The sequence below is a fragment of the Lynx rufus genome, unplaced genomic scaffold (assembly GCF_022079265.1).
Source record: "Lynx rufus isolate CCGP_SWC_20201006 ecotype Redwood Valley unplaced genomic scaffold, mLynRuf1.p SCAF_8, whole genome shotgun sequence".
In the NCBI taxonomy this organism is placed as follows: Eukaryota; Metazoa; Chordata; class Mammalia; order Carnivora; family Felidae; genus Lynx; species Lynx rufus.
This window is the reverse complement of record NW_025814896.1, coordinates 30,790,575-30,818,147: the sequence shown is the minus strand read 5'-3', so window position 1 is coordinate 30,818,147 and position 27,573 is coordinate 30,790,575. Positions and strand designations below refer to the sequence as shown.

The 27,573-nt window shown below is 54.7% G+C and overlaps 1 protein-coding gene across 1 annotated transcript; it reads left to right on the top strand.

Moving 5' to 3' along the window:
- Positions 1 to 498: 498 nt before the first annotated feature.
- Positions 499 to 19,319, top strand: ADRA1D (adrenoceptor alpha 1D). Its single transcript, XM_047069750.1, has 2 exons — positions 499 to 1,627; positions 18,715 to 19,319. The coding sequence occupies exons 1-2, from the start codon at positions 499 to 501 to the stop codon at positions 19,317 to 19,319; spliced, it is 1,734 nt and encodes a 577-aa protein (XP_046925706.1).
- Positions 19,320 to 27,573: the final 8,254 nt, after the last annotated feature.

Below are 27,573 nucleotides of genomic sequence, written 5' to 3'. Positions count from 1 at the left end.
CGGGCGTCAGCGCCGCGGCCCCTCCGGACCCCAGAACTGCCGCTCGCCCGGCGCGCACTGCCCCTTCTCCCGGCGAGTGGGGCGCCCCCTCCCTCGGCGCCGACCGCCCCCTCCTCCTTCCCGGCGCTGCCCCTCCTCCGTCCCGCCCCCCGCGCCCGGTGGAAAGCGAGCGCCGCAGTGGCTTTGCCTGCACTGCCCGGCCCCTGAGCCGCCGCTCTGCCCGCTCGCCTGGGCACGCTCAGAGAGCGGCGCGCGTCCCCGGCCCCCGGCTCTTCGCTCCGACTCCGAGACACCAGCCTCGGGAGCCCCGGCCGCCGCGCCGCCGGCCCCGCTCCGCTGGCGGACAGCCGCGCTCCGCGTTACAGCAACTCGGGCAGGACCCCGACGGGACCCGCGCGCCAGGCTGCCGCCCGAGCCCCGCGGCTATGCCCGGGGCCCCTCGCCTGTCCGGCCGCTCGTCCTGCGCCCGGGCCCGGCCCCCGACGGCCGCGCGTTGAGATGACTTTCCGCGACCTCCTGAGCGTCAGTTTCGAGGGACCCCGCCCTGACAGCAGCGCCGGGGGCTCCGGCGCGGGCGGCGGCGGGGGCGGCGCGGGCGGCGCGGCCGCCTCGGAGGGCCCGGCAGTGGGCGGCGTGCCGGGAGCCGCCGGCGGCGGCGGCGGCGGCGGCGTGGTGGGCGCGGGCAGCGGCGAGGACAACCGGAGCTCCGCTGGGGAGCCAGGGGGCGCGGGCGCGGGCGGCGAGGTGAACGGCACGGCGGCCGTCGGGGGGCTGGTGGTGAGCGCGCAGGGCGTGGGCGTGGGCGTCTTCCTGGCCGCCTTCATCCTCACGGCCGTGGCGGGCAACCTGCTGGTCATCCTCTCCGTGGCCTGCAACCGCCACCTGCAGACGGTCACCAACTATTTTATTGTGAACCTGGCCGTGGCCGACCTGCTGCTGAGCGCCACGGTGCTGCCCTTTTCGGCCACCATGGAGGTTCTGGGCTTCTGGGCCTTCGGCCGGGCCTTCTGCGACGTGTGGGCCGCTGTGGACGTGCTGTGCTGCACGGCCTCTATCCTCAGCCTCTGCACCATCTCGGTGGACCGGTACGTGGGCGTGCGCCACTCGCTCAAGTACCCCGCGATCATGACCGAGCGCAAGGCGGCCGCCATCCTGGCACTGCTCTGGGCCGTGGCCCTCGTGGTGTCCGTGGGGCCGCTGCTGGGCTGGAAGGAGCCGGTGCCCCCTGACGAGCGCTTCTGCGGCATCACCGAGGAGGCAGGCTACGCCGTCTTCTCCTCGGTGTGCTCCTTCTACCTGCCCATGGCCGTCATCGTGGTCATGTACTGCCGCGTGTATGTGGTAGCTCGAAGCACCACGCGGAGCCTCGAGGCGGGCGTCAAGCGAGAGCGCGGCAAGGCCTCCGAGGTGGTGCTGCGCATCCACTGTCGCGGCGCCAGCACCGGCGCGGGCGCCGGCGCCGACGGGGCGCACGGGACGCGCAGCGCCAAGGGCCACACCTTCCGCAGCTCTCTGTCCGTGCGCCTGCTCAAGTTCTCCCGCGAGAAGAAGGCGGCCAAGACGCTGGCCATCGTCGTGGGCGTCTTCGTGCTCTGCTGGTTCCCCTTCTTCTTCGTCCTGCCGCTTGGTGAGTGACCCCTCTCCAGCCCCTTCCCTTCCGCCTTGAGCCTGTGGCCGTGCCTTCCCTGCACCCAGACTTGGATGGCCTTCCCGGGTGGAGGGTGCCTCTCCACCTGAGTATGGAAGGTTGACTCAGTAACCCTCCTGGACTCTTAGGCGGGTGCACTTGGTGGGCGACAAACGAGAGGCATTTCGTGCCTGCAGGATTCATTTTCCAGGCTTCTGACTTCTGTCCTCCCTCTGAATTGCCGTTCCCAGCCGAACCCCCTAAATATAAGAGGTCGGTGGAATCTGTGCGGGCACATGCCCATAGCATGTGGTCAGCGGTGTACATGTTCCTCTACATACCCGCCCTCCCAGCACACAGCCAGATGTAAATGCCAGCCCCCCTGCCCCCCCCCGGAGGTGGGTGCACTGTGGGTGGGCCTACTTTCATTCAAGGCCAACATGCATGTACATTAGCAGGTACTGGAAGCCACCTGCTTTTTCCCACACTCACTCCGTGTCTGTGAAAGCCTTGGGCTCTCACTTCCGAAATCTCCTAATGGGGGGGGGGCGCCTGTGTGCCATGAGAAGGAAAGGGAGAGGGGCAAATTATCAAATGGGAAGTTAATACCGTTCATGGTTGTTTCTGACATTTACGGAGTCCTTTTTCTGAGAACTTTCTTATCTCTTTCGGCAGGCCCCCTGCCGTCCTGGGAGGTAGGCGGCTGTTCTCAGGGGCTTAGTTCCACCCCTGAAGGCCCCTCCTAGAGGGCCTTGGGCTGGGTCAGCACAGGGAGCAGAAGGGGAGCAGCATCTCTGGGGACGCATTTGCCCTGAGTCATTTTGCCCATGTCTGCAAGCTCAGTTTGGGGCCTCCCGAGCTGCCTTTCCCAGGCCTCGCTCCCTCCACACTGTGCGGCTGAGTCAGGAAGGGGACAAGGGCTTCCCTCCTGCTCCCCTGCAGGCCCTCTCCACTCAGCAGCCGGAGTGAACTTTATGCATTATAGATTAGCGTGTCGCTCTCTACTAAAACCCCTCAATGCTTTCCACACTGCCCTGGAAACAAAATCCAAACTCTCCACCATGGCCTGTGAGGGTGACCTTCAAATTTATTATTGTCCAAACCAAAATGAGACATTATGAATATTTATGCTGGGATCACAGGCACAAACCAGGACAGCGGGGGGCAGACCCGGACACAGGGTCCCCCTCCTGGAAGGAGGGCCTTGAGTGATGGCCTCATGGCTTTGCCGCCCTGCCGCTTCCTCACTGCGCACTCTGGCTCCCCTGACCCTCTTCCAGTTCCTTGCCCACACCGAGCTCATGCCCTTGCATTTGCTCTTCCCTGTGTCTAGCCTGCCTCCCCCCACCCCCATCCCCGGCTAACCTTAGGTCTCCGTTTCAATGTCCCCTCTTCAGAGAGGCCTTCCCAGACATCTCAGTCTCAGCGTGTCCTTCTCTGTATTTTTCTCCCTGGGGGGACAAGTTTCTGTTCCCTCACATCTGCGTGTTGCTTGGCTGGTGCCTGACCTCCCCGCACTGGCCAGAAGCTCTTCAAGTCCAAGGCTGTGTGGTCACCAAATCCACAGTGCCCAGCACAGTGCCTGGCATGTAAGAAGCAACGTAGCACAGCAGCAAGCCCCGTGGGCTCCGGCTCCAGATAGCCTGGGTTCAAGTCCCAGCTCTGCCCCTGACTCGCTGTGTAACTTCGGGCAAATCCCCGAACCTCTCTGTGCCTCTATTTCCGCATCTGCAAATTCGGGACGGTGGTGATGGTAGCAGTGCCCACTTGCAGGGCCATGGCAGGAGTTCAGTGAGTTATTACGTGTGCATACAAACGTCACATGTCGTGAGTGCCATGTAAGCCATTGCTATCATAGTAGCTGCTTGCTGAATATATCAGCTGCTCGCTGAATAAATCACTGACTTGGAAATCAGCCAGCCAGAGGCTGCGGTGGGGGTAGAGGGAGGCAGGGACACTGAGCCACACACTTGGAGGGTTGGGCAGGCAGGCAGGAGAAAGCCAGTGCGCCCCCCCCCTTTAGAAACCTGCCCAGGATTTAGAACATTCTGCCCCCCGACCAGACTCGCCACCCAGGCTCCTTTCTCCCCCCAAACAACCCCCGCCATGTCCCTGCCCAGCAGTGCCCTGTCCCGGGTGCCCTCATTCCCCTCTGCCGTTCGGTTCACACTGGCCCCCTGTAGGGAATGATCAAGCTGTGTACAGAATTATGTTCTTTTATTATTTGGGGTTACAGAATGATGAACAGATAAGGAGAAGATAATATACCAAGTGCCCCTGTATCACCCGTATTGAACAGATGTTAACATTTTGCCATATTTGCCTCAGATCCTTTCCTTTCTCTTTTCGAAGAAATAGAACCCGGCCTCAAGTAAGTCCCCTCCTGCTGTCCCTTCTTCCTTTTCTCCCTCCCTCCCGAGAAGTGAATGCGGAGTCTGTCACCCCCATTCGTCTGTTTATACTCTTACCGCTGACATCCCCATCCATAGTAACGTACAGTGTGACTTTAGGATGTATATAAATGGCATCAGGCCGTGCACATCATTCTTGAGTTTGCCTTTTCATTATGTTGGTGAGATTTATCCACGCTGGTTCATTTTAGCAGCAGTATCGTATTCCGTGCGAGGGTGTTCCGTGGGGTGTTGATGGAGGCTTCTGCCAGACGTTAGAGTTTTCACGTTTTTCACTGTTAACAGTCAACAAAGGGCTACTGGGTTTGTTTGTTTTTTGGGTTTTGTGGGTTTTTTTTTTTTTTTGACATTTAGAGCACGTGTGCTGCTTTTCCAGGAAGTCATCCCTACATTTCCATGGCCTTTGGCTCTTTTTCAATCCTTCCATCTCTGCTGCTCCTCACGCTTGGTGTGGGACCCCCAGCGTGTCCTTGTCTCCTCCCTCCTGCCAGTCTGTGCTGTGCCCAGCCTCCTGAGCCCCAGGGAAGAGCCCAGAGCCCTGGTGGAGCCAAATTGAGTGGAATCTGGCACTAAGGAGCACGCAGGACAGAGGCCAAGCAGGGAACCAGAATGTTCTGATCCGCCGTGGTGTGGCTTGGAGGGTGGGGCAGGGCCCCAGAGAGAAGGGGGAGCAGAGCCTGTAGTCAGGGCAGGAGTGGCCTGAGGGCTATGCAGAAAGGAGAAGGGGCCAGGAGGTCCTGACACCCCCAGCACTGGGCCCAGGCCTGGGAGGAAGGAGGTTTCTTTGAAGGAACAGGGAAAATTCTGAGCAACAACTTTTGGGGGGAATGTGGGATCCAAGGGGATGGTATATCTTGGTATGAAAGTACCAATATATGGCTGGGGCAGGGGATGCTGGGAACTTAGATAAAGGGAACCAAGAATGGAGGTCGTTGCCAAAGCACGAGCATGGGGTACAGTCTCGCAGAAAGAGGATGGAGGGACAAAGAGAAGAGAGGGGCTGGGGACAGAGCTTCGGGGAGCACCCACTTTGAAGGAACCAGAAAGCGGCAGAGAAGGAGAGCACCAGGAGGACAGGCATCTCCCTCCTCCCAGGCCCCGGTCTCCATGCCAGGTGTGACCAGCACCAGAGTTGGAAGGATTGAGAAAGAACAGCGTGTGCCAGCTCGGGCTATAGACTGTGGCACCTAGTAGGGCCCCAACCCAGGGGTTGTCAAACAGACCCAGGGTGCCCCCCACCCACTCCTCTGCACACAAAGCTGGGTGGAAGTAGGAGCCACAGCCACAGCGGCGACACAGCCGGTGAGCAACCCCGACATCCCAGAGACCATTGAGACCCTTAGGAAGGGATCCCAGGGTCCCAGAGGGTCATTGGTCCTGGGGCCATGGGACTGCCATCTATAAACCTGAAATGCTGTGGGTCAGGTCAGCGTGACAGCTGAGAGAGACACAAACCCGTTGTCCTGAACCACGGAGCCTCTGGGGGCCCAAGACATTGGCTAGAAAAGACTGAGTGAGACGCAGACACCGCACCTGAAATCCTGAGGGGCCAGGAGAGGGATCTCCCACACCTCCACTGTCCCCTTTCCCCATAAGCAGCAGCAGCAGCAGCAGCAGGGCACGTGACAGGCAGGCAGAGGGTCAGCTCAAAGAACCTGATGTTCTTTCTATCACGTGTCTGACCCCAAGATGCCAGACACAAGGCCAGGAAGGGCGGCATTGGCTCCTTCTGGGGCACCCGGGGAGCTGTGTATGGACACAAGAAGCGTCGCTCACCCTCATGGGAGGGTGCCCACCTGCCTGGCATTCCCTGCTGATGCCCAGCTGAGCCATCCCGTGCACCAGAGTGCCCCTGCATCCTGGTTTGCCTAGGACCAGTCCTGGTTATTTATGCCTGTGGACGGGCATGATTCCTAGTGACGCTCCCCTTTCAGTCTCAAAGGTGTTCTAGGCTGAACAACAGAATATACGGTCACCAGTTCTTGGGGCCTGTGGAGGAGGGGATCTTGGAAGCCCTGTCCCATTCAGATATGTCCCCTCTCCCCTCACCCCAGCAAGCTGGCGCGGAACTTAGAAAATCATAAGACATTGTGTAAAGGCCCCTCCTGACATCTAGAGGAACCCAAACTTACGGAATACGTTTGGAGAGGGGCAGCAAGTTTGTACCTGCTGCTTGAAGACTTCCACTGAGGACGCCCAGAGAAAGGGGGCATGGTGCAGGCTGGGGCCGGCCGGAAGTACACCTGATTAAAGCCTCTGGCCCAGGGCACTTAGTGCAGGAGTCCTCTCACCCCCCAGAGGTATGGGCCAGTGTTTGGGGGTAGAAATCCCTGTGGGCAAGAGGGGAGCAAAGGAACTGGGGGAACCTTGCCCTGGCAAGCCCCCATCTGCAGAAGAACTGCCCCCTGGGACCTACACACACACACACACACACACACACACACACACACACTCATGACAGCCCCACCCTAGCAACCACAGGCAGACCCCCATCCTGCACTTGGAGCTCCCTTTGGTTGGGCAGGTCACCAAGCCTCACTGGCCTCTGAATTGGCCTCAGAATGTGCTCAGTCACGCAAAGCAGCCTCGGAGGCTCAGAGCGCACAGTCCCCTTTCAAATACAGGGCGTACAAGCTGTCTGGAGGCTCAGATACCAGAAGTCCCAGGACTGTCCAGCCACAGTCCCAGAACCCCACCTCCAGCCATCTGTGAGCCATACCTGGGCCTCCTTCCCACACTGTCAGTCTCAGCCCTGTGATATCACTGCCCACCCTGACCACCCCTAGATTTAGTTAGGTACTCCTTCATGCTCCCCTAACACTCCGCACATGTTTTGATCACAGTGCATTGTAATGGCCAATATTCTTACACATACCACAAAGCATGAGGGCAGAGGAAACTGTACATGTGTAGATACAGAAGCGTGAAGGTATTTGTGGGGTGCCCCGTGGCTTGGGAGACGTGGAATGGAGAGCCCATAAGAAGAGGGGTCACAAGATGAGACAGGAGGCCATCAACAGGAGAAAAGGGAAATAAATTGTGGTGTTTTCATTGGCTGAACTACCATACAGCGAGGAAAAATAACAACCGTGTTGCCTGCAGTTAAGGTGGATGAATTTCACGGACGCTGTGTTGGGCAACATAAGCCAGATCTGAAGTTAAAAGCATGCATACTAGATGATTGTATGTGTATGAAGTTCAAAAACGGGCAACGCTCATTGATGAGAAAAATCAGAATAGTGGGTATGTGTAGTAGGTGGTATTGACTGGAAGAGAAAGCAAAGAAACTCACGATATGCTAACTAATTTGGATGTAAATTTTAAAAAATAAAAAAAAAATTAATAAAAAAAAAAAAGAAGTCTTCTGAAGGACCGAGAATGTTCTAGATCTTGGTCTGGGCAGTGATTACATCGGGGTGTGCACATCACATAGTCATCAAGCTATATTCTTGCAACGCATGTGCTTTCTAACTTGACTGTCATCATCTTGTGGCTTAATTAGAAAGAGAGAAGACAGGACGAGGCAGAAGAGAGGCTTGAGCCATGCTGAGGAATTGGTGTCCAGACTGGAAAGCACACATTGGCAGCCAGCTATGGAGGGTAGCATGTGCATGTGCATCTGAGAGTGTGGAAGGACTCATCTCCCCAAGTTCCCCGAGGTCGTGCAGGGACCTACGCTCACAGCGGGGAGCGGTGGGGGATGCTTTGCTGCAGGTCCTAAGTAGTGGCATCACTGTTCTCTGGCCCAAAAGCCTGAAGAAAGGGCTGGCAAGCCATCCCCTCTCCGTGCCTTTGCGGAACCTGGCACATAGTAGGTGCTCAGTTAATGTGCACAGAGGGAGGGAGGGGTAGAACCCACATCCTCCCTCTCTTCACATCCTCCCAGGACAAGAGTCTGAGTGGCAAAGCGCAGCACTCTTTTTTGTTTGTTTTGTTTTATTAGGATAAGAACACTTAACACGAGACCTACCCTGTTAACGCATTTTGAAGTGTATGATACAATATTGCTAACTGTAGACACGGTGTTGCACAATAGATGTCCAGAATTTATTCATCTTAAGTGAACGTTATACCTGTCGATTGACAACTCCCTTCCCCCGCCACCAGCCCCCGGCACCCACCATTCCACTCCTTGATTCCCATGACCCAGCTTCAACATCGTCAACCCAGGGCCAGTCTTGGTTCATCCCAAACCCCACCCACTGCCCCACCACTGAGGATTCTTTTGAAAGAACATCCAGACATCATATCAGTTCATCTGTAAATTCTTCAATATATATTTCTAGAATGCAAGAACTTTTTGAAAAATAACCACAATCCATTATAATGCAAAAAAAAGATTGTTTAATATGAAATACTGTCTACTTAGTGTTCAGATGTAGCCAGTTGCCTCATAAATTTGTGGTTTGTTTGAATCAGGATCCAAATAGGGTACATGTTGCAGGTGGTTGATTTGCCTGCTAGGTCTCTTAAATTGTTAAGATTCTCCTCTCCCCACCTTTTCCTTGCAATTTATTTGGTGAGGAAACCAGATCATTTGTCCTAAAGAGTTGCCCACAGTCTGGAGTTTGCATCCGCATGGTGCCATTTAATGTGTCCCTCTGTTCCCTGCACTTCCTATAAACTGGCTTGATCAGATTCCGGTTCAGGGCTTTGGCCAAGAATTCTATTTGGCGCCGTTAAGATTGGTCAGAGGCTCAGATGCCTGATAAGATGTTTCAGGCTCAGCTTGTACTTTTTTCCCCCCAGAACCTGGGAGCCACCATTTCTCTGAAGAGCCTTAATTTCTCTTAGTAGTATATGATCATTTAAAGACCACAGTCTGAGCTCTCAGCTGTTCCGTGATATTGAGTTAGTCCCTGAGTCAGCAGATAGAGCTAGGAAGTACTAAGAATGAATGAATGAATGAATTTATGAATGAGAGAGAGAGAGGAAGAGAGAGAGGGTGACAGAGGAAGAGAGAGGGAGGGAGGAAGAGGGAGGAATCACCCCTCTGTGTTCTCACAATTCATCTGAGAACGGACCCCTATCCAGGTCTCCTCTTCCCAACAGCCTTCCATGATTGTGCCCACTTCAAAATGGCCTTATCTCATACCACTCTCCCCTTCCCCTTCTCTGTTCCGGTGATCCTAACTTCTGTGTTGGCCTCCAGCGTCTCAGGTTCCCTGCTGCCTCAGGGCCTTTGCACATTCCCTTTCCACTGTCTGGAATTCTTTCGTCAGATGGATGCATGGCTCACTGCCTCACAAGGTCTTCAGGTCTCAGCTCAAGTGTGCTTTATTAGGCTTGTCTGACCCTTTAGAGTATAGCAAAGAGGTCTGCTGGTGGCAGAGGTCCCAGCCTCTCTTGACAAAGGAGCTATTGAAAGCCACCGAGTGAGACGTTGAGAGAAGCGGCAGAGAGAAAGCAAGTCTAGGGCTGGGAATTCCTTCTCTCCTAGCCCTGCTGGCAAGAAGATGCCTGAATATCTAAATGAATGTGGTATTTTTTTTAATGTTTATTTATTTATCTCAGAGAGAGAGAGAGCAGGGGAGGGGCAGAGAGAGAGGGAGACAGAGAATCCCAAGCAGGCTCCACACCATCAATGCAGAGCCCAATGCAGGGCTCAAACTCACGAACCCACCACGAGATCGCGACCTGAGCTGAAATCAAGAGTCAGAGGCTTTACTGACTGAGCCACCCAGGCACCCCTGAATGTGGTATTTTTAACCCCGCCCTACCTCTCTGGCCAGAGAGAATGGCTGCCTGGGGATGGAAAAGTGACTCGTGATGGAGGGGGTGGGAGAGGGGGCAGGCTGGGGTGCAGCCTGATATTTCATGGTCGGCTGCAAGTTATGAGCAAGGCTGGCTGTGAATTCTGACGTTCTGCCAAGAACAAGTTTCCTTCTGGTGATGCCAGAAGAGTGTTGTTAATCACACAGTCCGCCCCATGGCTTCAGAGCGGTCACTCCTCAGCGAGGCTTGGCCACATCGGTCCAGCTGCAGGCCTAGCCGGCTCCTCAGTAGCATCTCCTACACCTGGACGTCGCCGGTCCTTAGGAGAGGGGACTGGCTTGTGGTCATCAAGGCCCCAAACACAAACCTCACAGGCTGTGTCAGTGTCCCCATGTGTGGGCCAGGCTGGCCCAGCCAACATACCATAGGAGAAACTTAGCTGCCGACAAAGGAGAGGCCCTGCCTTTTATGACTGGTGGACGTCCAGCCCTCCCTGGACATTAGGTGAGGCTCCTGACAGAGGCGTCCCAATATAGGGAATGGGGAAGGGCAGGTGGGAGCAAGCCTGATGGACGCTCACGTGAGAGCAAGGTCAAGGAGAAGAGAGAAGCAAGCAGGAGTTGTTTGTGGTCTGCGGTCATCTCCCACCTGCGTTCTTACTGCCTCTCCTCACAGGCGCCTAAGTACAACCCCTCAGCCCCTGCTCTGGGTCAGGCACCTGTGTTCGCGGCCAGGCTGGAAACAGCCATCAATCTCATTCCTGCCTTCGAGAAACCGGGAGCCTAGAAGGGTAGACAGAGCAGTAACAAATTTTACTAAAATGCAGGCTTGCATGAAAGGGCACCCAGGCTTGGTGGGGAGAACATCTGACCTGAGGCCAGAGGACCGGGTGGCAGGAAACAGTTGGGGCCAAGCAGAAAGGCAGACGGAGGCCAGCCCCTGTGGGAAGTCCTGCCTGCAGCTTCAGCCTTCGGCGTGGGGGCAGACTTGGAGGGAAGCAAGCTGTAGACAGCACCGTGCCCTAAAAAGCCTCGAATGCAACACCAGAAAGCCTGGGCTTGGTCCTCAGAGCCACCGGAAGCCACTCACGCTTTTCAGAGGGATAAGGAGAGAAAGCCGTTTTAGAAAAGGCCTCCAGCAGCTATGTGCAGAGTGGAGAGGCCAGAGGACCCCAGGGGCAGTCCCAGCCATGCAAACAAAATGAGATGCCAGACTAAGCAAAGGCTTCAGGAACGAGGTGAAGGAAGGGGGACCCCCTCCAGAGAGAAACTCGAATGTCCCGGGCGTGATGGCCAGGTGGACACGTAAGGTAGAGAAGAGGGACTCCTTCGGCAAACTCAGCAAGTGTTCAGCACCTACTGTGTGTTCGGGGTGCTCAGGAGATCTCTGGGGCCACGGGAGTGCCGTGCCAAGCAAAACAGGCACGAGTCCTGCCCTGTGGACTTTGCTGCAGAGAGAGATGATGGACAAAATGAAAAATAAATAGCACAGGAGAAGGCAGGAAGTGCCAGGGGGCAGCAACGGTGCCAGCTGAGGGGGGTGGGGGGTCGCGGGCGGGAAGACCATGCAATTTTCCGTGGGAAGACAGGGAGATGTCACCACGGAAGTTAGGGCATGAGCCCTGTGGGTATCTGGGGGAAGAAGATTCTAAGGAAAAGTGCAAAGGCCCAGGGTGGGAGCGTGTCTGGCATGTCCAAGAAGGAACATGGAGGGCAGTGTAGCTGGAACAGTTGGGGGGCAAGTAGGAAGAGGGGACAGCAGAGAGGTTGGGGGCCACACGTTGAGCTGTGTAGGTCATGGGGTCTTAACAGAGAGGGGGAAGGGCAGCTTTTAGAGAGTCTGGGAGGCCAAGGAGTGATATGATCCATTTATATGTTTAAAGAGTCGCTCTACGGTCGCCTGGGTGGCTTAGTCGGTAAGGCATCTGACTGTTGGTTTCGGCTCCGGTCATGATCTCGCCGTTCGTGAGTTCGAGCCCCACATCGGGCTCTGTGCTGACAGCGCGGAGCCTGCTTGGGATTCTCTGTCTCTCTCTCTCTCTCTCTCTGCTCCTCCCCCTCACATACATGTGCTCTCTCTCTCTCTCAAAATGAATAAATATTTTAAAAAAACAAAAAAATAATCACTCTAGCTGCTGGGTTGAGGATAGATTGCAGGGTATAAGGGTGCAAGCAAGAGACAGTGGGGAGGCTACTGAGTTCCTCAAGGCGGGAGATGACAGTGTCTTGTACAGGGTAGGAGGGCCCCTGGAGTAGGGTACTATTGAGTTCTGACCTCAGGCCCTTCCTCTCTGCCCTCAGTCACTCCATTCTATAGCCACCAGCCTCGTCATTGTTCTGCAAACATGCCAGGGCCACCTCAGGGCCTTTGCACCCGCTGTTCCCTCTCCCTGCAATACTTTTTTCCCAGGTGTCCACAGGCCTCATTCAGCTCTTTACTCAAATGTCACATTCCCAGCAGGCCTTTCCTGGCCACCTTACCCAAAATTTTTACCACCACCCCCAGCTACCCACAGACTCATGAACACACACCTCCCATCTTCCTTCCTTGCAGTACGTTCTCTCCTTAGCATATTTTATTACCTGATATGGTTGCATTTTCCTTGTTTATCCTATGCACTGCCGGCCTTGCCCAATGAAATGTAAGCTTCATGAGGTCAGGATAAGTGTGAAATGCCAGTAGACACCCAAGTAGAGACGTCTGGGAGGCAGGTGGATCTGAGTCTGGAATCTGGGAGAGCCATCTGAGCCGGAAATAGAGCTGCGGGCATGATCAACCTAAAGTCAGTGTTTAAAACCCCAAGCTGGGGGGGTGCCTGGGTGGCTCAGTCAGTTAAGTGTCGGACTTCAGCCTCAGGTCATGATCTCACAGTTCGTGAGTTCGAACCCCGCGTCCGGCTCTGTGCTGACCGCTCGGAGCCTAAGGTCTGCCTCATATTCTGTGTCTCCCTCTCCCTCTCTGCCCCTCCCCTGCTTGCACTCTATCTCAAAATAAATGAATATTTAAATAAATAAGTAAGCGGGGATGAAATTGCCAGGAGAACGCAAAGGGAAGAGATTACAAAGACTCTTCTGAGAAGGACACTGCCTACATTTTGCAGCGGAGACGTGCGGAAGAAGCAGCAAAGGAAATTGACACCGAGTAGAAAGTCCAGGAGCGTGGCGCCCTGGGAGCCACGGCTGTGATGAGAGGAGTCAGGGATGGATGAGAGCGGCGTCTGCAGGTTGGGATCTGGGAGGAGTGGGGCTGTTGCAGCAAAGCAGTGAGGAGCAGGTGCGGAAGAGGCATCGGCAGGTGTGGACAGAACGAATAGAGAATGACGTCATAGCCTGAGAACCAGCAGAGAGGGGGCAGCTGTGACAGGGGCATGCTTGCAGGGGACTGATGGATGGAGAGCACCATCAGCAGGGATGCTGACCTCGGGCAGGAGGAGAGACCCCTTTATTACCAAGGAGGAGGAGAGGTGAGGAAGGCTTGAGCAAGTGCCTGGCTTCTTTAGCTTCTGTTTTCTCTGTGAAACAGGAAAAGAGATCAGCTGCTCCAGAGGAGGCAAAGGCGGGGAAGTAAAGGCTCAGGGGGCTGGCGCAGGACTTCGGGAGAGCGGGCTGAGGGTGAGCGGCGAGGTCACTGGACGCCCCGGACAGAGCTGAGGGCGGGGACCCTAATGTATTCAGGGAGCCGGTGATTCGCTCCAGAGTTAGGGTCTGGATGGATAAGTACAACCCAAATCCAGAAGGATGCGGACACGGGAAGACTGAGAAGGGGCATCTGAGGTGTGAGTGGATAGGAGTCTTGGCTAAGCAGGGATGATAGGAGAAACCCAAGAGGCTGGCAGAAGGTCAAAGTACGGAGAAGAAAGAGAGGACGAGAAGCTGCAGTCAGCAGTGGAAACCGGGTTTTAAGTGAAGAAGTGCTCAGGCTTATTTTTTAAAAGGACCTCCCCAGCTGCTGTGTGCAGGACAAGGTGCGGGGCTTCTGGGGCGGGAGCAAGGGGCTCGCTTAGAGGGGCACTTTGAGGAGCGCCTGGGTGGTTCAGTCCATTGAGCCTCTGACTCTTGGTTTCAGCTCAGGTCATGATCTCATGGTTTCGTGAGTTTGAGCCCCACATCAGCCTCAGCGCCGATAGCGTGAAACCTGCTTGGGATTCTCTCCCTCCCTCCCTCTCTGCCCCTCCCCCGCTCACGCTATCTCTGTCTCTCTCAAAAGTAAATAAATAAAACTTTTTAAAAAAAACTATGAAAAGGCACTTTGGGTAGATGAGGATAGTCATTTGAGGGTGGCACCAAGTGGGGGGATTCCAGGACCAATAGTTGTTGGTGACGGATGGGATGCAGGGTGTGACAGAGAGAGGGCTTGGAATGTGTGGAGCACCTACGATGTGCCAAGCACACGTGGAGAGCTTTCCAGTTTAAAGATAAGATAGACAGGGCCGCCTGGGTGGCTCAGTCCATTAGGCGTCCGACTTCGGCTCAGGTCATGAGCTCACAGTTGGTGAGTTCGAGCCCTGCGTCCAGCTCTGTGCTGACAGCTCGGAGCCTGGAGCCTGCTTTGGATCTGTGTCTCCCTCGCTCTCTGTCCCTCCCCCGTCCGTGCTCTGTCTCTGTCTCTCTCTCTTTCTGTCTCAAAAATAAATAAACATTGGGGGAAAAAAATAATAAGGGTAAGATAGGAAACCGACAGTAGCCTGCAGCTTACTTGGCCCTTAGAAGTGAGAAGATGTGCTATGGGGAGAGTAAACCTAACCGCCAGGTTGGGAGGGGCAGCGCAAGGAGGGCTTCCAGGTGGAGGCACCTCTAGAGCTGGCACTAACAGATGGAGGAAAGAGGAAGGGCAATCCAGGATGAGCAGAGGCCAGAGGGCGGCAAGAAGCGAGCGTGGCCGTTTAGCCAATGCACGAGAAGACGGAAGTGAAGACTGCTGAAGAGAAGCGGGAGCCACAGGGGAAAGGAGAGCCAGGGTGTGATGCTGGGCGCCGGGAGAGAGGGGTGGGAACTGAGGGAGGGTGTCCCACGAGGGCCTCTGTTTCTAATGACAGCTGCCAAGTTGAGCTAGCACACCTGGGCCCTCGGTGTGCAGGGAAGGTTGCGGACGGTGCGGGGAGTGGGAGAGGGAGCCAGCTCGGGGACGGAGAAGGGGGCTGCCGGGTGCTGAGACACAGCGGCCTGGTCTCAGAGCCCCCTGTGCTCATTGAGGCTTTCCTGTAGCTGGGCTATGGGGCTGGCAGAGGCGTGCGCCGGGCCCCTGGAGAGGGACGAGAAGGCAAGGACGAGAAGGCAAGAGGGCGAGGTTGGCCTGAAGTAGCCACAAGCCCGAAAGTCCAAGTGGCTAGGGACCAGCAAGCTGGGGGTGGCCCAGAAAGGGCTTGTCCACCGATGTCCCCACAGCAGGCCGGCATTGCAGGGACAGTGCCCGTCAGCCAAAGGCCCATCCTCAGGGATCTCGGGGCAATTCCCCATTTCATCCATGCACACAAAGGGCCGGGAAGTGCCCACAGGCCCCTCCGACCCCAGAGATCTTTGCTAGAGGTTGGAGCCGGTGGGGGGCGGGCAGGACACGGGGAGAGTGAGACTGGGTGCGGGGAGGCATGGAGGGCAGACGGCAGCACTCTGGGAAGAGCTGGGTGTGAGGCTCAGAACTGCCACTTGTGAGGGGAACAGAGGTGCTGTTGCCTGTGGAAGCTGGAGCCCAGGCACGGGCGTCTGTATCTTCCGGGCAAGATGTCCGCGCACAGTGGGCAGAGAGCACATGAAACGATTGTGCCAGATGCTGTTAGTGACCCTGGACCTTGAGGGGCGCATGGGCTGACTTGCACCCCAGGCCTGCCGGCATCTTTGCCCAGGGGCTTTCTCCACCCACCAAAATCCTCATCATCCACTCACACAGCAGGCAGGAAGTGTGGGAAATTAACACCCTTGGGAGTAGCCCAACCAGTGACTGATGGGAATGGGTGTATAGATACCCCACCTCCCTCACCCCGCTGGTGGGATGGCTCTGAGGTCCCTGAACTTCACGGTCTCCCAGAGCTCCCAGTGGGATTGTGCCCCCCAGTTGCCCGCAGTTCGCACCTTGCACTTGAATCCTTGTCTCAGGATCGGCTTCTGGGAGAGCCCAAAGTAAGACAGAACCTCAGCAGGACACAGTAGGAAAATCTTGGGGCAGAAAGGCTGAGTGGCTCCCGGTTCTTTGTGTGTAAGGAATTCTCAGCCTGTAGCAAGCTTCTGCACAGGTTGCTTGAGCATAAATTAGAATAGTGTTTATAACACAGCCCGGGGCATAGTACAATACTCCATATCACCCACCGATCTGAGTAAACACCACGCTGATAACCATGCTGTTTGGCCGGCTTCAGGCTCGCAGCTGAACGCATAGTCCACTGATTTGTCATCCTGCGCTAAATATAAAAGAATTGTGGTCTGAGTCAGAGTTATTTTCAGCACTGTGTCTTACTTTGCAGCCATTGAGGGATGCTATTCAGAGAGCCACCTTCCTGGAGCCTGAGGTCAACCCTGGTGGCCCCCACATTCCGAGGACAACTGTCCAACTCCTCTCCCGGGGGAAACTATCTTCTCAACAAATGCTGACTGATTGCCCAGCCTCCCCCGAACCCACCAGGTCTCGGCTTCTGTTCCTGGCTCCTCTCCAGAGCTGGGAGCTGCGTCCCTTCCCGGGGCTGAGTTGTCCTCTCTCAAAAGCCACAGAATAGGGAGAGGGGAAATAAAGACACACCAGTGTTTTCATTAAGAGCCTGCTAAGTCCTGCCTCTGAGATGTATTAATCTTCACAAATCCCTTCCTAGGAAATATTCTTTTGATTTACTTATTTTGATTTTTTTTAATGTTCATTTCTTTTTGAGACAGTGACAGAGCACGAACGGGGGCGGGGTAGAGAGAGGGAGACACAGAATCCAAAGCAGGCTCCAGGCTCCGAGCTGTCGGCACAGAGCCGGACGCGGGGCCCGAACTCACGGATCTCGAGACCTGAGCTGAAGTCGGACGCTGAACCGACTGAACTCCCCAGGCGCCCCGAGAAATATTCTTGTATTTCACAGAAAACGTGAGACTTGGATGGCCAAATAACTTGCTCAGGGCTGCGTGACCACAGTATGGGAGGCCTGTCCCTCGTGTTGCTCTGTGACCTTCCTCTTCTGCCACCACCACCGTGTCTCTTGGTACCAGGAATTCTCCCTATGGCGGGAGGTGGGTGCTGTGCAAGGGCTCCTGGGTCAAAGAAGGGGGCACGGTGCCTCTGCCCCCTCTGGAGGGGACCCTGCTCGTTTTTCTTTGGGGGCAAAGAGAAGAGAGAGCGGGTCCCCTGACTTGTCAAGGACCCCTGCCCCTGGCCTGCTCAGCCTCACGGGCACCCACCCACAGCTTTTGCCTGGGATGCCATGCTCTCGCCACCTTCCCCCTCCCCCTGCTGCTGCTGAGGATGTGAGCATGAGATGGTGGCTTTTGCCTTCTGGGTCGGGCCCTCGCATTTCGTCAGGTGCCTTTTGAAGACGTGACTCAGGTCCGTGGTGGGGATGCCAGGGGAGAAGTTTGTGAGGAGGGTCTTTCTGACACAACTCAGATCCTAGTGCACCTACTCCCTCCTGCCTGGCGCTCTGCTCCCGCAAAGCCATCCCCAGAGGCTTGCCTGACCACTTCCGCTGAGACAGCCCCCCTGACCTGCATTCCAACAGCCATGGGCATTGTGTTGATTGAGCCTTAATTCTAGGCTCTGTCTCTTGCCTGCTTGAAAATATCCATGACTCCCAACTACTCACAAATAAATACAGAGATTCCCAGCATTTTTTTAAAAAAAATTTTTATGTTTATTATTTTTGAGAGAGACAGAGCACTAGCGGGGGAGAGGCAGAGAAACAGAGGGAGACACAGAATCTGAAGCAGGCTCCAGGCTCCGAGCTGTCAGCACAGAGCCCAACGCGGGGATGGAACTCGTGAACCTCAAGATCATGACCTGAGCCAAAGCCGGATGTTTAACCGACTGAGCCACCCAGGCGCCCCTGAAATTTCCAGCATTTAAGGCTCTTCACCATCTGTCCCAAATGACATTTCCTCGGCGTATCCCATAGGACACTCCCAGGCCCCAAAGTTGTAATCCTCTTACCCACCTGTCCCCTCCACCCCTAACACCTGCTCCTCGTCCTGCCAGACTCCAGTCCATCCTGTGAGAACCCTGGCAGCCCCACCCCCACCCCACATGCTGAACACTGCCATCACCCCATCTTCATTCCCTTGGTATTTTATGCACATAGCTACTGAGAGAACCTGGCCATGTTTGTTGTGAGCCCAGCGCAGTGCCTGATGTGGGGCAAGCCTTGGTCAACATTTAATTCAAAAGTTCTTACCCTTTTTGTGCTAGAGACTACCTGGGCATCTGGCAAGCTTGTGGAGCCCTTCTTAAGAGTTATGCTTTCAAATGCATACGCTAAAACACAGAGGATTGCAAATAAAACCGATTTCACGGAAAACATCAAGATATTTGTGAATGAAATCTGTGATCTAGTAAGTGATGTGCTTCTGGGTTAAGGCATTAAATAGCAGGGTTATCTAGTGGTGGGTTCTGATGACTGTCGTTTCCAAATAGGAGCATACACAACATTGCAAAGCATCTGCAGCAACTGAATGTGATAGGAAAATATCTGCGGGAACTGTAATCTTGGGTGGAATCATGTGAAACTGCCAAGCCAGCACCAGTTTTGAGCGACAAGAACCGTGATTTCCTATGGTTGGGTCTCATTCTATTCGGGTTTATTGGCTACACTCATCATGGAGGGAAATGCTCCATATCAGGTAGAAGTGAATAAAATGGAAGATGATTTTTCCTCCTCCAAGTTCGTGGACCCTTCGAATTCTCTCAGGGACCCCTTGGGGGAGATACGTTGAGAGCCCCTGGTGGATGACCTTGCGCCTGAGGGCATCTAACAGGCGTGGGTCTCTGCCCCCTCCCTCCCCGCAGGCTCCCTGTTCCCGCAGCTGAAGCCCTCGGAGGGCGTCTTCAAGGTGATCTTCTGGCTCGGCTACTTCAACAGCTGCGTGAACCCGCTCATCTACCCCTGCTCCAGCCGCGAGTTCAAGCGCGCCTTCCTCCGCCTGCTGCGCTGCCAGTGCCGGCGTCGCCGGCGCCGCCGTCCCCTCTGGCGCGTCTACGGCCACCACTGGCGGGCCTCGACCGGCGGCCCGCACCCCGACTGCGCTCCCGGCCCGGGCGCCGCGCCTCCTGGAGCCCCGCTGGCCCTCACCGCACCCTCCGCCCCCGGCTCCCCGGGCACGCCCGAGATGCAGGCTCCTCCTGTCGCCGGTCGTCGCAAGTCGCCCTGCGCCTTCCGCGAGTGGAGGCTGCTCGGGCCGTTCCGGAGACCCACCACCCAGCTGCGCGCCAAGGTCTCCAGCCTGTCGCACAAGATCCGCGCCGGGAGCGCGCAGCGCGCAGAGGCCGCCAGCACCCTGCGCGCGGAGGTGGAGGCGGTGTCCCTGGGAGTCCCCCACGAAGTGGCCGAAGGCGCCACCTGCCAGGCCTACGAATTGGCCGATTACAGCAACCTCCGGGAGACTGATATTTAAGCACCCCGAGCTAGGCCCTGAGCTAGGCCGGGGAGCGTGCTGGGGGAGGAGGAAAGGGGCTGGGGGTGCGGTGAGGGGAGGGCGGGGAGGGAGGCTGGCTTTGTTCAAGAGGCCGGTGCGGCATCAGGGACCCGGACACTGATCAGGGCGGCTGCTCTCTGGCCTCCCTGAGGAACTGGGGCCGGGGTAAGGCCTTTGAACGTTGACAAGTTTTGGCCCCCTCCTGACACAGGTGCCCGGAGCTCCTTCTTGAAGAGGAAGGGGCTTCGGGCTCCGTGGGGCCACTGGCTCCCAATCCCTGTTTGAGAAACACTGTCCCATCCCTGCTCTGAACCCTGGGTAGACAGCCTCAAGTATGGCCAGGCAGGCCTGCCTCTCCTGGGGAGGAAGGGGCACAGAGGTCCTGCTTGGCTCTCTCCAACGCCTCCCCTGGGGAAAAAGTCCGTGGGGCCAAGGCTTCTCAATGGACACAATTTCTCCTTACTGCCGACTGGAGGAACCCAGTGGACCTGCCAACACCACCAACAAGCTTTGGTGGCAGATTGGATGACCATCGTACAAGCCTGTTGTATTGACCCATGGACCCACTCGCCCCTACAGAGGCTCTATCATGCATACCCCATCACCCGGCCCTGCCCCTCATTATGTCCAAGGGCCTTACTGTTTACACTCTGTACATAGTGCCTGTGCCCGTCACTTCTTGCTGGGATCTGGAGCCATCAAACGGGAAGAGCTTTGTTTGTCATTTTGAGACATATTTATTGGTAAGAGTACTTCTATTTTGTCCAAACTGTGCAAACTGTCCCTCTTTAGCTTGTAACCCATAAAGAATTACTTTTTTTTTTTTTCTAAAATCCTTCAAGTTCTAAAGCCCCACAACAGGATAGATTGGGTCTGCATTCATTTTCTAATTGCAACTTAAGGCCTCTTCAACTGATGGCTGCTATCCTCTGGGAATTTTAGCATGACCAAAGCACTCAGGAGTTTGGTGGCTTTTAAAATTCACATGATTAGTCTTGGGAATCAAACAGTCATCATAAGCATAAATTTTCGCTTTGTCAGTCTCCCCAGATGTATCTGTGATGCTCTGACGGCCTCAGTGAGGAAGGTGGCCATCAGTCAAATGGGTGAAACATTACATGAAAAAATATACAAGCCCATGTAGACAAGTGTACATGATGAGTGAAAGAACACCTACCTAGGAACCATACTTGTTAGCTTTGAGTGAAATGTCCAGCACTTGTCACATTCTCAAGAGACTGCAGGTAATCTAGTCTTCGGCTGGATAATATCAATCACACACATACAACCAGAGTGGGGGTGGTGACTGTGGTCCCGTGGAAAGCTGGTTAGGTGATACCCCAGGGTGTCTGGAGTGGGGATTTTCTAAAACTGGAAGAGCCAGTTGCTGGGCCCCATGTGGACCAGTAGTTTGAGCCAGAAGTTTCCATCCTGTACTGAGGAAGTAGTCTGAAAGGTGCTTGAAAGGTCACCACAATTTTAGACTTCTCACCCCAATTTTATAAGGTAAAAAGACTGCCATTATTGGTGCCCAGGAGCAGACATTTCACACTGTGGGTCTACAGCAGGGTCTAGACCCTCAGGCCTGGCATCCCCCGAAGGCCCAGGAAGGGCAGTTTAAGGTGGGGGATTCTGGGAACATGCTGCAGACCCCGAAGAGGGCCCACTTTACGGCACATTGGCCACCCTAAAGCTGGGGACACTGGGGGACAGTCCTTGCTCTTTTCTCACCGAGGTGGGGGCCATTCCTCAAATCAGGGGTCAACGAAAGGACAGACCCCATTGTCAAAGAACTGAACATTGGGCTCCCGGGCAGGGGTTCAGTGGCAGGGGAGGGTCTCTGAGCAGGTAAACATGGGCTCCCACATGCCAGGGCAGGTAAGCCCACAGGAGGCCAACAACGGGGACAAGGGAGCACGCTGGGGAGGGAGCCTTCATAAGGGGAATTTTGGGGGGTCCTCCCTGTCCTGTCGTGGTTAACCCGTTAGGCATGCAGGCAGGTGGGGCTGGCAGCTTGCCCAGTACTTTCTCCAGGCACAATGACTAATCAGCAAAACACGTCTGATGTTCAAGTCTCAGCTCCCATCTCCTGGGCACCGAGGCCCTCTGCACACAGCTGTTCCTTCCTATACCGCCATACCAAGCCTTCAGGAGATCAGGGAGAGCTGCAAAGCCCCCAGAGAGGCTGTGCCACAGCTAACGCACTGGGTTGCTGACCTTGGTGTCAGGACATGCCAAAGGGTCACAGAGTAGACACATCTGATTAGAGATACTGTCTCTTCGGTACATAGAGAAATGAGGACGTCGTCTCCGGGAGGCCCCCAGGAAAGGTCAAGGTGGCTGGGAGAATGGGAAGACTCTCAGCACTGATTAGAATGGGAATAAGAGTTCCTTTACACAATCTTCAAGAAATGGGACGAGGCCTTCAGGGAGTTTGTGAGTGGGAAATGGATGGCCCTGTGAGATGGGACAGGGCAGAACGAGCCTCCAAAGACACTGGCATTTGCCTAAGCCCTTTGCCCCCACCATCCTTAGAAAGTCTCATTCCTGCTTCCCACTCCGGGCCCCAGTCCAGTCTGCCCGCCCTCCCCATTTGAGCTGGGCTCTTGCCACCCATCTTGCCTTGCTTCCCACACTCTTTCAGGGACCTCTGTCCCCAGCATCCCCCAGAGCCGCTTTTGCAAGTCACCTGGGACGTCTCATTTCCCCGACCTCCTCCCTCTGTCTGCCACAGTCCACGCTGGTGGCTGAAATGTTCTTCTCCGCACCCAAGCCACGCCCCTGGGATCTCTTCTGGTTCCCTGGCCACACACACTCTCTCTCTCTCTCTCTCTCTGCCTCCTGCGCAGGCGCCTCTCTCTGCCATTATATGTCCCCCAAGGTTTTCTTCTTCCTCTTCTCAACTCTCCACACGATCTCATCCATTCCAAATGATCTCAGTGACCACTTGTATATAAATGGCTCCCAAGAGTTTGTCTGTAGCTCCAGATGTGTGTTCACCCTCCACCCGCCTGGGTGGATCCCAGACACCCCAAATACCAGGCCACTCGCCTCCTGCAAGGTCATCTCCTCACCTCCATGTGGGCAAGACAAGGCCACTGGTGCTGAGGCCACAGGCTCCTGGAAGCCCTGAGCCTGCCCACCTTCTTCCCAAGATCTTTCCAGATCCCCTAACCCAAACGAACCCCCACGTATCCCTCAGCCTCCCTGGTAGCTTGCACCAAGGTCATCCTTGCTAGGATCCATCCTAGCTAGGCCACCCACTGCTAGGATCCGTACCTGTGCATGGGGAGAAGGCCGTTCCCAGAACTGCTCAGGGCTGGGTGTAAGTGTTCGTTAAATCCTGGATTGATGGAGCTGGCCGACTGACCCTTCCCTGGGACACTGCCCCATTGCCCACCTAATACTCAACACCACTGTCTCACCCCTACTGGTTCCGCCCATCCTCACAAGGCTGGAGCCTGTGTCCTCCCCCAGCCAGACAGCCAGCTGTGCCTGGACTTCTGCAGGAACACCCGCTCTATGTGCCTTCCGACCCGCCACCCCTCCACCTGGAGCCCCACCCCAAGCCTTTAGTGCCTCCTGCTCCAGGCGCTGACAGGTCCTGGCAAAAGGTTTGGGACCTTGGTGGCCCTCCCTTCGCGACCTGTCAAAGCCCCGACTCTTCAGTGCCCTCCTGACCCTGTTTCTATTTCCGTCCTGTTACACCCCCAGGGACTTACATGTTCACCGTCTACTTGGAAAGAATTTCCTTTTTTTCTTCTTCTTCTTGTGGCTCCAGCGAAGCACAAAACCAGATGCTGGTAAAGGCTAAACCGCTCCCGCAGCCTCTGCTCAGAAGAGCTCTCTGGGGAGCCCTGTGGACTCAGGTGGTGTTGGAAGCAGGGTCTTTGGGCAGAGGGGCTGCTCTGGACTCTCCGGCAGTTTGGGGCTGGCTCTCTTCCCTTCCCCACCCACCCCCTGGCAAGAGCAGGGAAACAAAAGGCATGCTGGACAGGACCCCAGCCTACATCCTCAAATTGCTCTGGTCTGGGGAGGAACTAAGCAGGAAATGCAGGATGCATTTGGAATCCAGAAGAAATCCAAGAACTGGGGCCACGACAGCCTGAGCTCTCAGAGCCGGCATCTGGAGGGAGGGATGCATGGGAGGCAATTCCAGGGACCTCCCCCATGACATTTATGGGCGTTCCCTCCAGGGGTTCATCATTCACATGACTCCATCATACCGTTGTGTCTACCTCTTTCTGTCCTGCCAGAAACCAAAGAAGGGGTCCTCAGACGGGCCAGATTGGCCCCACTCATCTCTTGGGCCAAGCCCCAGAGGTCATAGGTCACTGGCCAGCCTATGGATTGGCTAATTTGGGGTCGAGTCTGATCAGCTGGGCAGGCAGGCAGAAGTGGGTCAGATCACGTGGTATAAAACACAGCTGTCCAGGTGCCAGTGTCCGTGGGTGGAGTGATATTCCCAGATGGGCCAGGAGCAGACAGCCATGGACATCTCTAGCACGCTGGAAAGGTGAAGAATGCAACTGCAGGTAACGAGGACGCTGAGGGACAGCTGCTTAAACATGGGGCGTCATCTTTCTCACTTGACAAGTTACAGGGTGGGTGGCTGCGGGCATTGTTCATCGCAGACACAAGCTCTGCCTCTGCCTTCTAACCTCTGCTGTGTCGACTCACATACTCTCTGTTGCCTGATCATGATCAATGTTTCCAAAATCCACATTCTTATTCAAGACAGAGAAAAAAAGGAGAAAAGTCTGCTTTTATCAAGATAACAAAAAGCTTTCCCTGAGCCCTTCCCCTAAGCACACCTCCACTCGGCTCTTATGGGCCAGAACTGAGTCCTATAACCACCCTGCCAGGGAGACTGATGAAGTCAAAATAGGTTATGGGGCGCCTGGGTGGCGCAGTCGGTTAAGCATCCGACTTCAGCCAGGTCACGATCTCGCGGTCCGTGAGTTCGAGCCCCGCGTCAGGCTCTGGGCTGATGGCTCGGAGCCTGGAGCCTGTTTCCGATTCTGTGTCTCCCTCTCTCTCTGCCCCTCCCCCGTTCATGCTCTGTCTCTCTCTGTCCCAAAAATAAATAAAAAGCATTGAAAAAAAAAATTAAAAAAAAATAGGTTGGATGCTTGGGAGCGGAGGTCCACACTCAGCCTACCACGTGATTTTGTACAGCCCACAACCTAAGAATGAGTTTTACATGTTTCAGTGGAAGGGGTAGTAAGGTGGTTGAAAGAATATGTCATGATGAGAAAATTACACGGAAGTTTCCTCTTGGCTCACAAAGCCTAAATTTTACTATCTTGCCCTTTACAGGAAAAGTCTGTCAACCCTTGCTTTAGGGCAACAAGGACCCCAGCCTCCCACTGGGCACACTGCTATTCTGAAGAAAATTAGAATTCTGGCATTAGGAAGAGGCAAAGAATCACTATCCAGCAGTCAGGCTCAGTGCCCACTATCTATGCCAGTCAATACGTTTCAAGCCCGCATCCACTTATCTAATCTGCAACAGCATAAGCAGAGAGCTCCCCCTCTCACTAGGAACCTGACAGAAAGGGGTTTTTCTGGAAGCCCCCAGCCTTGAGGACATCTTCCCAGACTGGCCAAATGTGTAGGATTTGGAAAGAGACCGGTGAAAAGGAAAGGGAGCTACTAGGAAGGATCAACACTGGCTGTGTCTCAAAAGGCCCAGTGGGACATTATTTGCTCAATGAACTTGCCCCCAGCCAAGGTGCCGGTTCTTAGTATCACAGGTCTAGAAAATGGATCCAGTTAGGGCTCCACAGTTACCAGCCTCCTATAAGCTGACACAGACAACCTAACTCACTAGGACATGAAGTTCCTAAGCCCAAGACCAATGTGCTCATTTTTAATGGAAAAATATAGCTGTATGTTTACAAGCCAGTGTCCTCGTGATGACAAATGAACTTGTTGGGAAGCCAAACTGTGGTCTGAAAGTCCCTTAGTGCATTCAGAGGCTGAGCAGGGAAGTTAATAGAAAGAGCTGTTGATTTAGTGCACCAGGCATAGGGCCATCCTAGTTCACACATTCACCTCCTTGTGCATCCTGCCTGTTTCCATGATACATCCCTCTTCAACCACCCATCCAAATGACTCATGCCTCGATCCCAGCCTTTTGTCTTTCTCTGTGCCTTTAAGTTAGCTTTACCTATCTCCAATCTCATCCATCATGGACCCGTTTCAGTCTGGAACCCTCAGAAACCAGCTCTCAGGGAACATCTCAGGGTCGTCCTAGTGGGTCTACAAGCACCAAATGCCTGGACCTCTTATAGAGCAGATGGTTGGTGTTCCTCTAGCTTCAGATGTGAACGGCACAGGTGGGGCCCACATGCCCTCTGATGCATTTCAACCAGCTAGCACCCACCAGCCAATAACAAATGGCCAGGCAACAATTGGTCATTGGTCATTGGTCATTGACCATTGGTCAATTGGTCATTGAACAATGCACGCATTTGATAATATTTACGGAGCACCTACTGATGTGCCCCGTAGCTGGGGAGACATCAGTGTACAAAAGAAAAAAAATTCTGCCTCCACAGAGTCCTCATTTCAGGAGACACAGAAGTGATGGGTAATAAACAACATAAAATATACAATAGGTGGTGACAAGGAAATGTAACAGGGGAAGGGAACAGAAGTACTGAGGATGGGGGAGATCGCCCTTTTAGATCAAGGACCCAGGGAAGTCCTCAGATAGGAGGTGATGTCTGAGAAAGGGCCTGAAGATGATAAAGGAGTGAGCTATGCAGACCTCTGGGAAAGAGCATTCTAGGCAGAGGGAGCAGCAGGTGAACCAGTCCTGACTGAGGAGGAGACCTGGTGTGTTCAGAGGTTCGCGAGGAGGGCCGAGTAGGCAGTGCATATCAGGCAAAGGAGGGGAGCAGGGGCTGAGGGTGCCAGACGCAGTAGGTGATGAGTGCCAAAGCACGCAGGGCTGTGTAAGTCACAGCAGGACCCCGGCCTTCCAGGTGCGGAAAAGTGAGTCGGGTGGTGCCTTCGGAGGGCTTGAGGAAAGAGGAGATAGACAGCATTGGACTCTCGGTGAACAGGGTCACTCTGACTGCTGTGTTGGGATAAAAAAGCAAAAGGACCAGAGCCGAAGCAGGAGACCAACTGGAGAGAGGTGACGGCAATAATCCGGGCAGGAGATGATGGTGCTGTGGCCACTGGCCACAGGGATGGAGAAGAACGACAAAAAAAGGTAGATTCTAGAGATTCTGCAGATGGCATTTCCACGTGCCACACCCACACTCAACATTCCCAAGCTACCATCTAGACCTGCTGTCTTGTCAGGAGTCCCTAACAACTCAGGAAAGTTGTTTTTTCCTGCCCCTCTTCTATCTGTCTCCCTCTATATTTAAGCATATTCTCAAGTCCTATTCTTGGGTTCCTTTTCTTTCCCTGTTGCCATCCACAGGAACATCCATGTGCCAAATTTGCATTTCCAACCCCAACACTATCTCTATGAGGTTGACTCTGGTTGTCCGTACACAAATTTTCTCCTGACTTTACTGCTGAAAGTCATACACACTGTTGGTGTGGGAAAGACTTTTTAAATAAGTACAGTATTTCCAACTTAAGATGGCATCCTGTCAAGCCCTTAAGAGCCCTCCCCTTAAAACACCAACAAAGACCTAAAAAGAGGATAGAAATTCAAAACAGATCTGTAGAGTAAGGATATCAGTCAACCATTTGCAAATTCAGCAAAGACTTCATGCTCACTGGACTGTCCAGGCTTGTGGCTCTGGGGTCAAAAGAGACCTGAGAGCAGAGTAGGACAGCAGAGCTTCTCAGATGTTCCATTTGATGGAAGAGGAGTAGCCATCAGCTCTGAATTTTTAGAACAAAGTTCTTCCTCATTAGCTGAGAACTGGGTAGTTTGGGATAGAAGATCTCTCCTCAGTCTGATAGAACAGAACTAAAAGAATGCCCACTGGCTTCTGTCTCCTCCAACTCTTTAAGCCAGAGTCAAGCCATGAAATGCATCCTCCAGGGAACTGAATCCCTTGGCCGGTTTCTGCCAGGCCCCTTTGTGGGACTGAGCCACCCTTGTACCCTGGGTGGCTCCCCCATCTATGGGCCCACTGCTTGTTCTATCATCAGTGCCTAGAAATATCCCCTTTGGGCTGAGTGACTCCCCAGAGAGAGGTGTATCAGTCAGCTATTGCCACAATAATGCTGCAAAACAAACCACCCGTAAATTCACAGG

Coding starts and splice junctions, on each gene's coding strand:
- ADRA1D (XM_047069750.1), top strand. CDS start 499: ATGACTTTCCGCGACCTCCTGAGCGTCAGTTTCGAGGGACCCCGCCCT. Junction 1,628..18,714: donor CTTCTTCGTCCTGCCGCTTG/GTGAGTGACCCC, acceptor CCCTCCCCGCAG/GCTCCCTGTTCCCGCAGCTG.